We start from the raw sequence: 16,292 nt of genomic DNA on the forward strand, positions 1-16,292 counted from the left end.
AAATGCTTCAGAAAGGTGATGGGCCTCCTTTAGTGAATACTGAGATTTGTGGATAATGTCATCATTTCCGTTCCTTCTTGCAGCTGCGAAACACAATGGAGAACCTGACCTGTGCAACAGTGAAGGGCTCTGCAGTGGACATGTACTTCCGACGACAAGTTGAGCTATCCAACATGTATCGCACCATGGAAGGAAACAATTATGACACGGCAGAGGATGCCATCAGAGATGTCAAGGCTGGGTATGCCATTGTTTTGATGGGTTCCTCTTGTGCTTCATGGCGTATGCATTGTATCAGTCTGATTTTCAATCTTCCTGCAAAAAATCTCAAGCATCAGGAGGGACAAGGGTGACTTTGCATGCTGAAAAAGGATTTCATTTGCCATGGTTTTGATGTCAATCGGCAAAATACGAGGGTAATCCGGAAAGTAGTACCCGTTCGTGAAATAAAGACACAAAAGTAAATATTAACAAACATAAAAAATTTTATTTGAAAGAGGATACTTTAAACTACTTCTCAACATAATCTCCAAGCAAATTAAGGCATTTGTCATAACGTGTGACAAGTTTCTGTATTCCTGCTGCATAGTCCTTCACCGCCAGCTCATTGAGATACGCGAGGGACCCATCTTGCACAAATTTTTGCATAATGCAGATGGTGTTTAACAATTTCATGAACAATTGTTCGAGAAACATTGGGAAAATGCTCACAGATGTCATCAATTGTGACGCGCCGATCGTTCCTCACGAATTCGTCAACTGAGCTCACCAGTTGGTCTGTAATGACAGACGGTCTCCCCGAACGCTCATCGTCGTGTGTGTTCCCCCTCCCCATGTTGAAGTTGCGACACCACCGCCGAACAGACGACTCGTCCATTACATTGTCTCCATACACCTCCTTTAATTGGCGATGAATATCACATGGGCGAACGTTTCTTGCATTGAGGAATTTAATCACTGCCCTCACTTCACAACTGGCGGCGTTCTCAATATTTTTAAACATTGTAAACAATCACAGAAACAACACAGGCAATGCTAGCGTCACGCAACTTGGCTCAGAGAAGGCAGACAAGCCACTGAAGCTATCTGACCTCGTCCAGCGGCTACTCGCGTCGTCAGCACTTCATGCGGCACGAACGGGTACTACTTTCCGGATGACCCTCGTAATTGTCAAGGGAAATGGGCCTTTGCCACTGAAGCACACTTTCTTTTCTTGAAGCTTCTCAAAACTTTGAATTGCAATCAAGAAAATAAAGCAAACATTTTATCAGATATTCTGTACCTATATAACGCATTCACAGTGTGAGATGTTAGCATATTACCCAGTTAGGAAAATGTTTCACCATAACTTCTGAAATTAAATAACTTTCATTGGAACAATGTTTCTTGGAATTAGCTAGACCTGATGCTAGCAAAACAGAGATGACTTGCCCCTCACCCTTAACTGATCTTCAGGAGCGTGTTCACCCAAAGAATGTGGTGTGCATCAACAACTGTGGGCAGTGTGTATCTTTAATTGTTGGAAACCAGGAAATCCCAGAAATCAGAAAAACCTTGGCACCTGTAAATACCTAGAAAGCACCTGGTTTACAGCAGTAAAATCTGGAATTTCAGAGAATTAATATTATTCTTCCAGAAAATAGGTAGATGCAGTCAAAGGATAAGTGACTTTTGCATTTTACATATTTTAATTTGACAAGACTAAATTAAAAATTATTTAAATGAACAATTTTCAATGTGTTCCTTGTGAAGGCTTCTGCAGTGAGCAGCTATTAAAGGGCCAAGTTTTCCGCGATTTCCTCAACGTTGGTCCATATTGCTGGGAGTATATTTCTGATCTAAAGACACTGACTGCAATGTTGGAAAGACCGTTGTTCCACAATACAGACTGAGGCTGAGAAAAGCTTTCAACGTGTTTTGGCATGTAGGTAGAATTAGTTTGGTGTATTGATGGCTAGGATCATGTCATACCTATTGTGCTTTTGTATTGTACAATAAAGCAAAGATTTTGCCTCACATATTGTGTGTGTGCATTGAAGGGGCATTCACATTCAGTATATTGAACTAATAGAGTATCACGCCATAAGACAACTGCCGTTAAATCAGTATGAACATGGTTTTCATACAGAGATGGCTGCTTGATTGTGTTATTTTTCATTTAATGCCCGATACAAATGTCTTTGGGAGAAGATATTTGCTCGAAACATAGGCACTTCGATGAATCATGCTATGATAGATGGAGGAAAGCCAAGTAAGATGTTATTTGATGGTCATTAACAACATTGCATTATCGTTAAGTTAGCTTTTGTCATCATGATTTGCTCCTAATTTAACGATTTGACCTGAAAGCATGCATCTTGCAGAACATACCGGAATCCATTACTACTGCAGTCAGCGGGCTTCATGGATTCCATTGGGGCAAAGATGAGTGACCATAAGCTAATTAAAATAACTCAAAACAATAGAAAAAGCTATAAATTAAGGCCCATAGGATAACTTCCAGAAAATCAGCAATGTTTCATTATCATTATAAATTTAGGTTAATTTATGTGTCAGTGCAGAACTGAGATCTCAGGAGGGGCAATCAATGAAGAGTGCCATTATTCCAATGGCTGAAAATACTCTTTTTCCTCAGACTAAGAGAACTTGCGCATATGAATTGGATTTCTCACATACACTCTGAAATATATAATGAACATTCTGAAAGCCACTAATATCCTCCATCACTGTCACAAGGACAAACCAAAGGTCAGGTACCTCTCATAAAGTCCGGAGACCTTGAAAGCAGAAACGTTATCTACTCTTGGATCTGCTAATTTTTTATGAATAGAAAAAGGATATGCCCTGAGGCCAGAGAATAAATATATGCATTTTCAGGGTCCAGTGTTTGGATTTGAAGAATTGGCTACTCTGAATGGCAAGGAAAGGGGGTGAAGGGATATGACTCCCCTTTGCTTGAGCCTGAGGTCATACAGTTCAGTCATCCATTGGAAAACAGGACTTTTATCCGGGGCCGTTGCACCAACTACATTCTCGCAAACCTTTTCCCTGATGTAAATTGACATACTGATATGCTGCTTTCGGCATATGTAAGAAAGTAAATAGAAACATACTTGTATGATGTTAGAAATTTGATATCTGGCTATTTTCCAGGCATATTCTATGGCAAATGTAGAGGCCTTTTCATGAAATTGTTTGTGGATATGTACAACCTTTCTTTGATTTTTTTAATTCGAGAGACAAGACTTCATCTTTTGTCCAGCAAACCCTGGTTCATCAATTTCAAAAAGCCAAAAATAATTTATCTAAGACCGCAAGCAATTGTGTTGGTTTTTAGTGAATTTCCGCTACAAGTGCTTATTGAAGCGACCAGAAAGTTCACCTGAGGTCTGCCGATAGTGCTCTAGTAGAATGCTGATGGAGAGGAGTACCAGTAGGGACTGAGGAAGAAAGACCAAAGGGGTAGAGGGGGTATTCATACCTATTTTGCAAAACAAGCAGCCTCCCATCACATGCTCTGGCTACAGCCTGCTGCCTTCCCAAGCTGTCTTTACAAGCATATCAAGAGCAAGGGTAAAACAGCACAGTTGCAATTAATTGTTAGGGAACTTCAAGAAGTACTTTAAGGTGGTAGGTATTTTGATTTTTATTTTGATTGGTGTGGACTAAAACTATACCATTGAAGAAAATGTTGAGGTAATTGAATTTTCAGCCAATCAGAGAGGAGGTATACTTAAATTATTATTATTATTATTATTGGTAATCAACCAATGAAGGTAGGTCTTGAATGGAGACAGGCTACACAACAGTGCTTAATTCCTTTGCCTCTCCCACAAAACACAACCTGACCTCAAACGAAAGTATGCTGAATTGAAGAGAGGCATTAAGCCCTTCTTCAATCCAGCATACTTTATTCCTCCCATCATTCTAAGTGTTGCATTAAAATTTGAAATAAAAATAATCTATTGGGATGTTAAGAGAGAATATTGTCATCCAGTATTGCATTTCAACTTGAAGTCATGAATTTTGCTTCCAAAAACAGAAACAGGGCTGCTGATAGGTATTTTGGCCCACTTCCAACTGATAAGATGATATGAGAATAGAGGAAGTGGAAGTTTGATTCAGTGAATGCATGTAGAAAATAAAAAAGTTTACCTTCATGTGCTTCTAAATGGCCAAAGCTTGAGGAACATGTTGAGAACTGGATCATAAATCACAGGAAGAATGAATAGTTACTGTTTCAACAAAAATGATTTAAATTTTAGCAAAAAAATTAGCGATAAGTATGTCAATTGCAGATTTTCCTGGGACCACATCACAGTATGAGAGATTCATGAGGAGAAATGGCCCATGTGCTAAATGTACCAGAACTACAACAACACAAAAACTGCCCCTTCAATATGAAAGAATGATTTTTAGGATTTCACAAATAGATCATAAACTTGAAAATTAAAACTCAAACTATTTGTACTTTGCTGAACGTTTTAGTCTAGTGTGTAAGACTTAATTTGGGAAAAGAGTTGCCTCTTGGTGTAAGAGTGTGAATTTCATCTACCTTATTTTTTCCCATGAGGAGGGACTCTTCTCTTTCCTGTCATACCAACCTTCGGATTATTCACAGGTGGGAAAGTTTGCTACCATCCAACAGTATGTTCCCTGCATATGGTCTTGACTCACTTTATTCAGATTTTATCCCATACTTCACTTTTTCCCTAGGAAATTAATGGCGTTCATATGGGACAGCTCCCGACTGGAATTTGAAGCGGCCATGGACTGTGAGTTGGTCACAGCTGGGGAATTGTTCGGGAGATCCGGATATGGTGTTGGACTGCAGAAGGGGTCACCTTGGGCAGATGCAGTCACTTTGGCTATTCTCGACTTCCATGAGAGTAAGCAATACTTTTTGGTGTTTGCATCCTCAAGTTACTGTAGGCAGCCCTCAAATTGCAGCAATGTTATTATTAAACAAAATGGAAAAAGAATAATCTGTGATTTTACTCATAATAAATACCTACCACTAATGCTTGCATTGTTTTCTTAAATTATAACATAGGGATGTATTTATATTTAACACTCTTTGAGTACATCCTTTCATGCAAAAGGAAAGATATCTCCCACCACTCTATCTATCTTCTCCACTTGCACCACTCACTGCTGAATTCCCTCCTTCTGCAGGTGGCTTCATGGAGCGGCTGGACAATAAGTGGGTGCTCCAGCAAGGGGATGGCATTGGCCCCATGGGCAGCCATTGCGATGGCGCCAATACAAGTGAGAAGACGCCAAACACGCTGGGACTTAAGGTGCATGGGTCCTTCCCTTCTTCGGTCAGAGGGGAGGTGGTGGGCTGGATGAATTCATTCCATGTGATCCAGTTGCTTCGTGAATCGGCAACTTTTAGTGACCATTGGGGCAAATGAGAGCTGTAACACTGAAACCCACGTTCTTCTTTGGGTGATTTGCCTTTTTCCATGATCATATGAGAGGAAGTAGATTTTAATTGGGAGTGGGAATACAGAGAGTGGGCTGATCAGGGTATGCCGCATTATGAAAACATATTTTGATATCGGTGAGGAAAGGACACATCATCGTGAATGATTAATTAAGCAGAAACACTACGATTCCATTGCAAGAAAGCTCAAAAAAGCTTTATTTTCTGGGTAAAGAAATATTTCCAGAGAAAATTTAGAGTATCTCCTCTCTTCTTACAAAAGTATAGTTACTAATGGTGGCACATTTCTGTAGTGACCTGAAAAAATCCTGTATTTATGAAAAATTAGGAAATTCATCATTCACTTTGAATTTAATTAAAAATTTTGTTGGCCAATGTCAAAATGCACTTATGTGACTGATGAGTTACATTGCTCCAGAGCAAGTATTCTCTCTGAGAGAATTTTTTCACTTCAAATATCAATCACTCATAATGGCTTTCCAAATATAATATTTTATACTTTTGTCACAGAGTGCACTCTGCAGCCATTACACATGTAGTATTCCTTGAGATGACCTATTTTCTGTCCCCTCTCAGAATATGGCTGGTGTGTTCATCCTGGTGGCCGCGGGCATTGTGGGTGGCGTGGCACTGATAGTCATCGAGGTGGCATACAAGAAACACCATGCTCGGCGCCAGAAGAGGCTTGAGCTGGCACGCCATGCCGCTGACAAGTGGCGGGGTGCTGTTGAGGTGAGTGGATCAGCTCCGGTGTCAAGCAAGGTCACAGTGGATGGAATGTGATGGTTTTTGCTGGCACCAATGGGGAGAAAGTCACACCAGCAAGGTAGGGGGAGGAAAAGAACAAGTTCATCTTGGACATAATGAAGGGAGTCAGAAAGTATGCAAAACTGAAGATCACCTTAACATGGTGTGGGTGTGAGGTTGTGTCTTTTTGGACAGAGCTGAGAAGAGTATTGATGATCAATCTCTGACCATCCCAGAAATGTAAATGATAAAACTTAATTAGTAGACTACTACTGATAATGTAGGTTATAGTTTTGTGAAGACAGGACAATTGTGGGAACCACTAAACAAAGAAAAGAACAGGGATCTAAGGTATTCTGCATTTGCCACTATATTTCTTAAGTCATCAACCTTGGCTTTTAAAAGTGCCTTTTTACCTCATGCAATTGCTTTCATCATCATTCACTCATTTAATTTCCTCTATTTTGAGGAAATATATTTCGTGTAATATACCATCATGGGGTAAACATTGCAATGTATTTCGTTAGCCGGTGTCCTTATGGGAATCATGAAATAGTTCTTGGTATTCTTAAATTAAATTTAACTCTGCAATCTCACAACATTACAACTTAACAGCCTGCTCAAAAATGAGGGGAAAGGGAAAGGGGGAGGGATGAGGAGAAGAGGGGTGGAGGGAGGAAGTTCTAGCTTTGTCCGCTCTCTTCCAGGAGGGTTCCTTTCACATGGCTGGATTCTTAAAATTAATTAATTCATGTGTGGTGTGTAAATGGTGTGTTTCCCTACTTCTCCCTGCTGCGGAAGAAGAAGAGGCGCAACCTCCGAGCCACCATTGCCGCTCAGCAACAGCAGCAGATGCAACAGCGACGCATCAAGTCAAACGGGATCAATGAGAACATGGCGGGGAGTGCCTCCAGGTCACCTATTGGAAACCCTATTGGACTGGCACCCACCTCTGTGGTGAGATTCACATCGACCCAGCATCAATGCTATCTTCATCTTTTCTATTTCAAACACATCTGCCCCAGAGTGACCTTCAAGGATGCACTGAAAATTCATTTACCATTAGGGCTGTTCAAAATTTTGATTTCCAATGAGAAAATGAGAGCATGAGTGCAATAGAGAGCTATCAGCTGGAGATACTGTTCTTGCCTCTTCTTTTCTCAGAATGGTAACAATTTAGGTTCCCCGTTTTCTATGAAGGAATATGATTTTTTAGGAAATTTTACATTTGGCCACCCTCGCACCCTCTGGTTATGTACTGTCCAATTTCACATCAAATCCCCCATACTGGATTTGAAACAGTGGCATTTGAATGCCTTAAAGCTATAGCTCTTGTGAATATCCAAGGCTATGCAAGGGTTTTGATGATATATTACAAATATAACAGATTTTTAAATCTGAGTTCTAGGATATTTTTATATCATTAGGTAAGACTGACAGGAATATTTGCATTAAATAGGTTGTTCTAATCCCATTCCCTTCCTACTTTAGAATACCAGTGTGCAGTGTGCTTCCAGAGTCATGCCATGGGCAAAAAGAGCAGTCCTTTGTTTGTTCTTGAACTTTTCTGTTTACAGTTCTAGTTGGAGGGACACAGAATCCTGCATCTCTTAGACTCATCTATTAAGAAAAAACCTGCAAATACATACTGCAACACACTGTTCTTAAAATCCTACCAATACACGTACCATCCCCTTTATTCCATCCATAATGCCTCTCTTTTCCTGCCCCAATCTCAATGAATGGCCTAACATCTATCAGTCTTCAGAATTCCATTGCCAATCAAATTGCCCTGTATCAATCTTTCCTGCCTTCTTTAGATTTCTTTTAATAACCTTCTTTCCTCCAACATCATCTCCAGTATTCTTCTTTTGATTCTTATCCATCCATTTAACATTTTCTATCCTTCGGCACACATGGACCTCAAAAGCATTTTGTTATCTTGCTTTAATAGCCATGCTTTGGTTTCATACAAAACCATGCACCCTATTACAGTTTCTTCGTGTCTTTTCTCAACTTCTTTAATCCTAATAGATGGCACTGCATACATAGAACTTTGTTCTGATATGTCAATATTTAAATATTAGAAAAGGCCCTTAATTTAAATGTGCCTGGTACCTTTGTTCATAGTAATTGGAATATTATGAAATTCAGATAATTATTCCCAGGTAAGGTGATACCCCAAAGAAAAGTCAGCAAAACCTTTCCAGATGAGCCAATGGGCTTGGCTTTCCTTGTCATGGACTCCCCCCTGCCAACCCATTGCCCGAACTGCTCCATCTGTCTGTTTCAGGCATGTAAGGGTGTACCAATGTTTCTTCCACAGTGATGAAACAATGTGTAATGCCCTGTGGAGTTAGCTGAAACTGATGGAAAGCCGACCTTGGAATACATCACATGATCCATCCCATTAGCACCCACCTAGGGGACATGTCTAATGTTCAAACATTAATGCCAAATATTATGTGCCCTTTCACTCAAGATGCCTGAAGTATTGGTAATCTGCCGCATCTTCACTCTTCTATCATCCATCATGGATCTCATCCAGAATTTCAGGAGTGCCAAACTCAAGAGGGTGTTCAGAAGGTTCAGTGTCACTCTTGCTTGTGAGGCCACTCTGAAAACTTTGAAACTGCTAATAAACCATTCTAATCAATGGCCCAGAGTATTCACCATAATGTTTTTCAAGTTTCTCACAAGTCTCCGGAGGAAATTTACCATTCATAAAATAAGGTTTTGTATGCACATGCAATTCTCTAATATTCATGTTTTTGGAAATCATTTGACTTATACAATTCAAACAAACTGAGAGCAAAAAACCAAACTGGCTGAAATGTGGTTTGTGTTACCTTAAGAGATGCCACTATCTGAAAATCACTACATTACACCAGTGGTGGCACCTTTCTGGCTTTACATGGACCTTGAAAACTACTGATTTGCCTGAAATTTTATGAAATTTGTCTCCACCTTGTATATTCATAGCTTTCTTAAAATACATATGTTACAGTACATACTTTAGTGATATGATAACATTATTCATTTGATTTTCTCAAACTATGACACTCTGGGAAGAAGTTCTGCAAGCATTTGTTATTCTGTTTAATTCATGGGCATTCATGTAACAGTCTCATGAAAATACTATACGCTTTGTAGACTACTTTCATCCCTCTATCATCAAAAAGATATGCATACCTATAATATTACCACACATGCTCAAAGAGTAAGATATAAAAATCACAACACCAGCAGCAGTTGACGTAACAAGTCACATGAGAAACTATTCAACCTTTCATTTAATGAAAGGATGTTCTAAGCCAATTGATGGAAGCTAAAGTGTTCAATTCTAAGTTTCCATAACAACAAAAACTATCTCCAATATTTGAGCAATTTTTGCGGCCAGTTTATAAATAAAGATCACATCCTGGTGGTCATGGACAGAGCTAACTGCGACACAAGAAGATGAAGAAAGTACTCAGGAATTGATATGAAACAAAAAGACACTTGAAGAAAAGTAAGCAAGGGAAAAGTTGACCGGAACCATCAACAGACAAATAAATAAGACTTGCATAGAAGAAACATGGAAGGAAATAAAGAATATAATAATCAAAATAGCAGATGAACAACTTGAGTACGTTGATGATATCGAAGCAGCCGTGGATTTAGAGCTCAAATAAGAAAGAAATCGCATAGTGAAAAGAAGGAAATACAAGAATCCAAGAAATGAAACTGAGGAAATCATTCATAAAAAATGGCAGAACCAAGCAACATGAGAGAGCAAGAAGGCTAAAGCATGGTCGATATGCTGCAAGGAAATCAATGGAAGCCTAAAGAAGGGCAACAGCAAAATATGAGGGTAATTTGAAAGGTTTTTGGAAATACCACCAGATGTCAGCTCAATGAGTCTCCCATTTTGTAAGAGCAATAGGGTATTTTATAAGTATGAGTTTTAATGGAATACTTTATGAGCAAACACATACTACATCCGTGCTCCAGGAAGATGTCTGTGGTGCAGATGCCTCTCTGTTGTTGCTCCTATGCAGTGATTTGTGAAGATGGAAAAAATTGAGATTCTGGTAGTGATTAAATACTTCATAAAATAAGGCATGAAAGCAAAGAAAATTCATGCCAACTCTCAGAACACTCTGGGGGACTCTGTTCCTTCATATTCAACTGTTGCTAAATCGAAAAACGAGTTAAAGTTTAGTCAGAACAGCTTAGATGATGATCCATGAAGTTTTTACCCAAAATGTGCCACTACCCCAGAAATTATAGCAAAAGTGCATGAAATGGTAATGGAGGATCGCCGACTGAAAGTGCGAGAAATCGCTGGAGCTCTAGGGATGTAATCTGTACATGCATATCACATTTTAAGAGTGAAATTGAATATGATAAAATTATCTGCTAGATTGGACCACGACTCAATGCAGATCACAAACTCATTCAAATGGAAATTTCTGAACAATGCTTGACCCATTTTAAGAGCAACCAACAGGATTTTCTGCACCGGTTTGTGACCACAGATGAAATTTGGGTCCACAACTATACCCCACAGACAAAAAAGCAGTCAAAGCATTTTAAACGTTGATTCACCACAACCAAAGAAAGCAAAGACAATGAAGTCAGTTGGAAAGGCTCCAGTTTTCTGGGATGCAAAAGGAATTCTGCCAATAGATCACCTTCCCACTGGTCAAACAATGACTGGACAATACTATGCTAACCTCCTGGATCAACTACAAAAAAAGAGGAATGAAAAAGGGCAAGGTTTGGCAAGGAAGAAAGTCATCTTTCATCAAGACAATGCATGCCCACATATAAGTGTTGTTGCCATGATAAAATATGTGAACTAAGATACAAATTGTTGCCACACCCATCTTATTCACCTGATTTGGCTCCATCAGATTTTCATCTCTTCCTAAGCTCAAAATTTTCCTTGATGCACAAACAAAGAACTAGCAGCTGAAGTAGACCAGTATTTTGCAGACCTGAAGGAAACTAATTTTTGAGATGGGATCAAGACATTGGAACATCGCTGGACCAAGTGAATTAGTGTACAGGGAGGCTGCATTGAAAAATAAAAAAAGTTTCACTGAGGTAAGTCGTTTATTTCTATTCCATTCTGAGAAATTTTCTAATTACCCACCTAGCTCATAAACTGGTGAAGAGACAAATACGAGAAAGAAAAAGAAATTCTCACTAAAATGACCTGCTAATGGAAATATACAAATAGAAGATGAAGAGATTGAGGAGAGATGGTAGGAATACATTGAAGAACTCTACCCAAAGGGCCAAAACCCTTGAAGGTGACTTAATTTAAGAAAAATAATGATAAATGAAGATGAAATGGGCTCATAAATATAGAAGCAAATTTGACAGAGCTATGAAAGGCCTGAAGAAATAAAAAGGCACTCGGGGTGCAAGCAAAGAAATAATCAATATCTGCTATGGGGATTGAAACTATATGAGAATTTTTAGAAAAGTGTGATGATGATGTTCATGAAAAGTGTGAAATGAACTTTTAGAAAATACTTGCTTGGATATTTAGAAAAAGACTAGAAGGAAAAATTGAGCAAAGCCTCATGTAAAACCAAATTTAGATACAGGAAAAACAGGAGAGCAAGCAAGGAAACACTCGTCATGAGAGTAGTGGCTGAAAATATGATATGAATTAAAAATCATTTATCTGTTACATTTGTGAAACTGAAGAAGGCTCTTGACAATGTTTGATGGAAGTAGATGCCCAAGAGACTGGAAGTGTTTGGAATGAATGGACTACAATGGCTGAAGGATAACCCATCACCTCCATAAACATTGGGTTACAACCATGTAAATGAAAAACTGAAGCCATTTGAAACAAATGAGTCAGGCAAGGATGCAACCTCATGCCAGGACTATGAAGCATACGTGTATATCTAGAAGAGGCAATAAAATAAGCCCAACTAGTGGACATCAAAGGAGTCAAGGTAGATGACAAAGACGTTAGCATTCTCTGGTTTGCAGATGACATCACAGTATTTGCAAAAGCTTGAGATGATGTGCAGGCAACTCTGAATGCTATGGACTGAGCACTTGGAGAATATAATATGAGCATTGACCAGAAGAACAGTGAAAGCCTCATGTGTGGAAGAGAGAAGCAAGGTGAAGGCAGATATAAACAGTTCGAGGAGAGAAACTAGAGCTAGTTGAGGGTTGCAGTAAACAATTCTAGGATTGAAATACTGATGATCCTGAGATAAATGTTTTGAATTACTATGATTTTTCTTTATTTGTCTATAAGAATTAACTACTTATGTTTCAATTCAAATCTAGGTTATTTTGAAATATTTTTAACTGAATACATCAAAAAGTTTTCAGATACTGTTATGCAACACCTTTGTAAGTACCAGAGGACATCAAAACTTAAAAGGCAAAATCTTTCCAGAAGTAAACAAACAGACAAAGGCCAACATGTCTATGACATAAAGTGAAATGAATGTACCTTTGGTTTAGATTTTGTGTATGCAACCATTCACCTAATCTGCATTTATAACTAACTAACTCATAGCTAAATTTATCCAAACTTGAGACCTAGATAAGTGAATTTCTCAGTTATGAAGCATAAAATGGGCCTTTGCATGAAAATCCTTGGACCTGCAACAGAGAAAAAGAGAATATGTGTATGCATGTGTACGTTTGATTATTGCTCACATTAGGATATACTATTGGTTCCAACAAAGCATGGGGTCGTTTAAATGCTAGGAGAGTCACTTTTATGGAATGCCAACTCTGCTGACTGACTACTAGCAGTCCTCACAAATACATTCTCACTTCCAGCCTGTTGGCCCTGAAAGCTATTCAGCACAAATGTCTAGCTAGCCATGACAAAATAAATATTCCAGCTCAAATGGGATATATGGGATAACCCTCTGGAACTGTGTTTGCCACATTTCAGAAGTATGTGTACAATTCGAGGGTATGAACGAATCACATGGGTTTCTTTTTAGTTTGAGCAAACTGTTAGCCCGATTTATTTCATTTCAAAGTGTGATTGTACAGGATAATATGAAACCTTGTGTGAAAACTGATGCACTTATCACGAGGGCACTCAGCTGACCTGTGACCTCTCTCCGCGGCGGCAGGGTGGCGTGGGCTCGGCGGCGGCGGCAGCCGACCTTCTGCGGCAGCGCTCGCCTCGCGCGGCCGGGGGCATGCGGGTGTCTGCCATCACGGGCTCCGACGACGGTAGTCCCCTTTTCTCCAACCCTTCGCCGCGTCGCCTCCCCTCGCCCACGGACCTCATCGTGTGAGCGGGATGGAGGGAGAAGAAGGCACATGAATTTGGTTCCCCGCCAAGGAAGAATTCTTAGCGATAAGATTATCAATATTATTTGGTCAGCTCATCGACTTTTTTCTAATCAAATGCGCAGAAATTTTCTGTACGAGAACAAAAGTACTCCTATAGTCTCGGAACTTGTTTCAGTTCAGATATTATGAATGTTTCTTCCTGGTGATTAACTTACTCGCTAATTTTCATAATACGATGTAACTGTAATGTTGTTCTAATATTTAATAGCAGATGTTACTATACAGACAAGGGAGGCGTAAGAAAACAAATTTAGAGGTTTTTGGACAAATTATTATTCCACGACCTTGCTGAGCCAATAAGGTAATAAATTCAGTAAGGATTTGGAATCTAGAGTGCATGATAATCGGTGGTTTATCCATGCTAATTTTTATCATGAATGGAAAACGTGTATTTCAGTGCAGCTGAGCAGGGGGAAAACTTTGCCTTTAGGCATGGAGACCACTTCCCTTCGATTAACTTTCTCTTGTATGAATGGAGGGAGAAGATCAAAGGCTCGATGTGTCGCCTGATTTTCTGTTATCCCGGTCAATGTGCAAAAATTAAATTGCCCAGTTATACACATTTTACGGTTTGCATTGCGCAACTTCACATTTCCCTTGTCATCCTCGAAAATCACATCTCGGATGCGAACACCCCCTCGTATTCTCTTGGCGGTCCCTCAGCACCAATGGAGGGTCATCCGCCATCCCTTTCGCCCGCTGTCCTCTCTGACAACCATACACTTAACTAGTGCGCCCAGTTCTGCATCTCAGTTAGTAACATCCCTAACATTTGTCTGAACATGAATAGCACAATGTGCGCCAAATAAGAATGAGTTCAGAAAGTATCTTCGGTGGAAACTAATTAATCAAGTGCCATGTAAAACTAGCATTTTTGGATGAATGTGGAGACGTTGATGCAAAGGATACAAATAAATTATTCTCCGAGATCTTGCCCAATTTACAAATTTTAAGAAGACCCCAGAGTCAGATATCCTTTGAAGGAGAGAAAGTGACTGGCTCTACCGAGCCCGTAGCTTTCGAGGAACGGTGTTCCGAAGGGCTCTCCAAGAGGCAATGCTGACTTCAGAAGTGCCGCCTGGGGATGACCCCTTGGCAACTGGGAACCGATCGAATTACGCATACTACGAGACAAATGCCAGGCGAGAATGAGGGTCGGGCGTATGCTGAAACTCGGACATCAGAAAATAAATGACAGGGTTTAATCTATGAATAAGTATTACATTGAGGAGAAACAGTGTACCAACTTGCGAATTCTGTCTGCTATATTTCAATGCAATGTGTAAATGGAGAGTTTAATGTCGAAGAGATGGGGTTGTGGCGTTGACTTAAGGTATCGGCTGTTTGATGCAATGACAGAAAGACCAATGATGCCAGCGGTACTCGACTCCTTTCCCCGTCAGCGAAATCGAGAAGTGAGCCGAGAACCGAGGAACACCTTGCCTCCACGCATGCAGAGGCCCCCGGCGACACGAGGATTTGCATTACCTTGAACTTGGTGAGTTGGCGTGCACCCTGCAAGGGCCCCTATCGGATTCTCTTCATTGCAGAACATGAAGTGACGTGCTCCACAGACATCTAATAGTTGAAACGGTGTCGTGTTATCTCAAACTCTTTCCACTTTGACTTCAGGGAAAAATGATGAATATGATGGTGGTGCCTGGTGGATTTGAAGCATGGTTTAGAATACTTTTCTCAAAAAGAATGAAAAATAATTGGAACCTCACAATTTTCACCTGTTTAAGAAGTTCTAATTTTCAAGAAATGGTTTTACCATGTCTTCAGGGGCCTGAGGACAGGGCGTGGTCTTAGCTTAACTAACTTATGAAAGTGAGTTTAGAAAGTGGGAGATTTTAATGATAGGCCATTGAAGAGGAATGAATGTTTCGCATCAATGAGAAATGAAAAAGCCAATTTGAAATCCTCAACTATCCTCCAAAGCGAGTGATTGAGTACATGGGATGGAATTCAGCGCATAGGCAATCTGATCGAAAGGACTCGCCCAGCTGTCTGAAGAGCACGACCAGGAAGGACCGGAGAAGAGTGCTTAGCCTAAACACGAATGCCCAAACAGCGACCGTAATTTGCTTTGCCATCGGGCTCAGTGGGTTAATTGGTTCAGAAGCAAAAATTGTGGGACGGACATGTTGATTTAAATAGAGCCAACCCATATTACATGCCGCTGCAGTGCTCCTTAAATATTCCACAATCGGACTGGTGCGTATTAACGAAATAATGCACCTCACTCTTCATTTACCGTTTCACAAAATTAAAACCTCGAGAAATGAAAGTTAGGCCACATATGTAAAATAAATTGATAAATAATGAATAAAAAGAGAATTATATTGAAAGAAAATCATTGTGGATTGATTTGCAAAAAGAAAATTAAAAAACAGTTGAATTAAATCAGTTTAAATGTGTTCAAAAAGAAGTTGTATTATTTCTTCCTTGCATTGAAATGAAATGAAATTAGAAGTATTCTGGAAACTAACTGTGTGTGTATATATATATATGTGTGTGTGTATATACACACAAGCACACATTATTAATTGTAATCTACCAGTTAAGGTAGGTTTTGGACATACAAAAACTACCAAATGGTACAGCAACAACTCCCATGTCTCTCTTAACAACTGATCACCCCTTGTAGTCATTTGCCCTGCTCTCCATCCTTTAGTAGATGATTCCATGAACCATTTCATCTGCATGCAACATCAAGCTTATTGTTCTTTAGTCCTCACATTTGGGTGCCTTT

At 39.6% G+C, this 16,292-nt stretch overlaps 1 protein-coding gene across 2 annotated transcripts in view; it reads left to right on the forward strand.

Annotated features, from left to right (window-relative positions):
- The window catches only part of LOC139688627 (glutamate [NMDA] receptor subunit 1-like), a 59,418-nt gene extending 43,446 nt beyond the window's left edge, over nucleotides 1-15,972 (forward strand). The window contains exons 17-22 of one of the 2 annotated variants that reach the window (XM_071586182.1): nucleotides 84-241; nucleotides 4,717-4,889; nucleotides 5,176-5,300; nucleotides 6,026-6,181; nucleotides 6,998-7,153; nucleotides 13,312-15,972. In XM_071586182.1, coding sequence (XP_071442283.1) covers nucleotides 84-241; nucleotides 4,717-4,889; nucleotides 5,176-5,300; nucleotides 6,026-6,181; nucleotides 6,998-7,153; nucleotides 13,312-13,479 — 936 coding nt within the window. In that variant the 3' untranslated portion in view covers nucleotides 13,480-15,972. The remainder of the gene's footprint in view (nucleotides 1-83; nucleotides 242-4,716; nucleotides 4,890-5,175; nucleotides 5,301-6,025; nucleotides 6,182-6,997; nucleotides 7,154-13,311) is intronic. The other variant, XM_071586183.1, reaches the window with a different exon arrangement.
- Nucleotides 15,973-16,292: the final 320 nt, after the last annotated feature.

Source organism: Hetaerina americana, unplaced genomic scaffold, assembly GCF_022747635.1.
Source record: "Hetaerina americana unplaced genomic scaffold, ioHetAmer1.1.p SCAF_21, whole genome shotgun sequence".
Taxonomy (NCBI): Eukaryota; Metazoa; Arthropoda; class Insecta; order Odonata; family Calopterygidae; genus Hetaerina; species Hetaerina americana.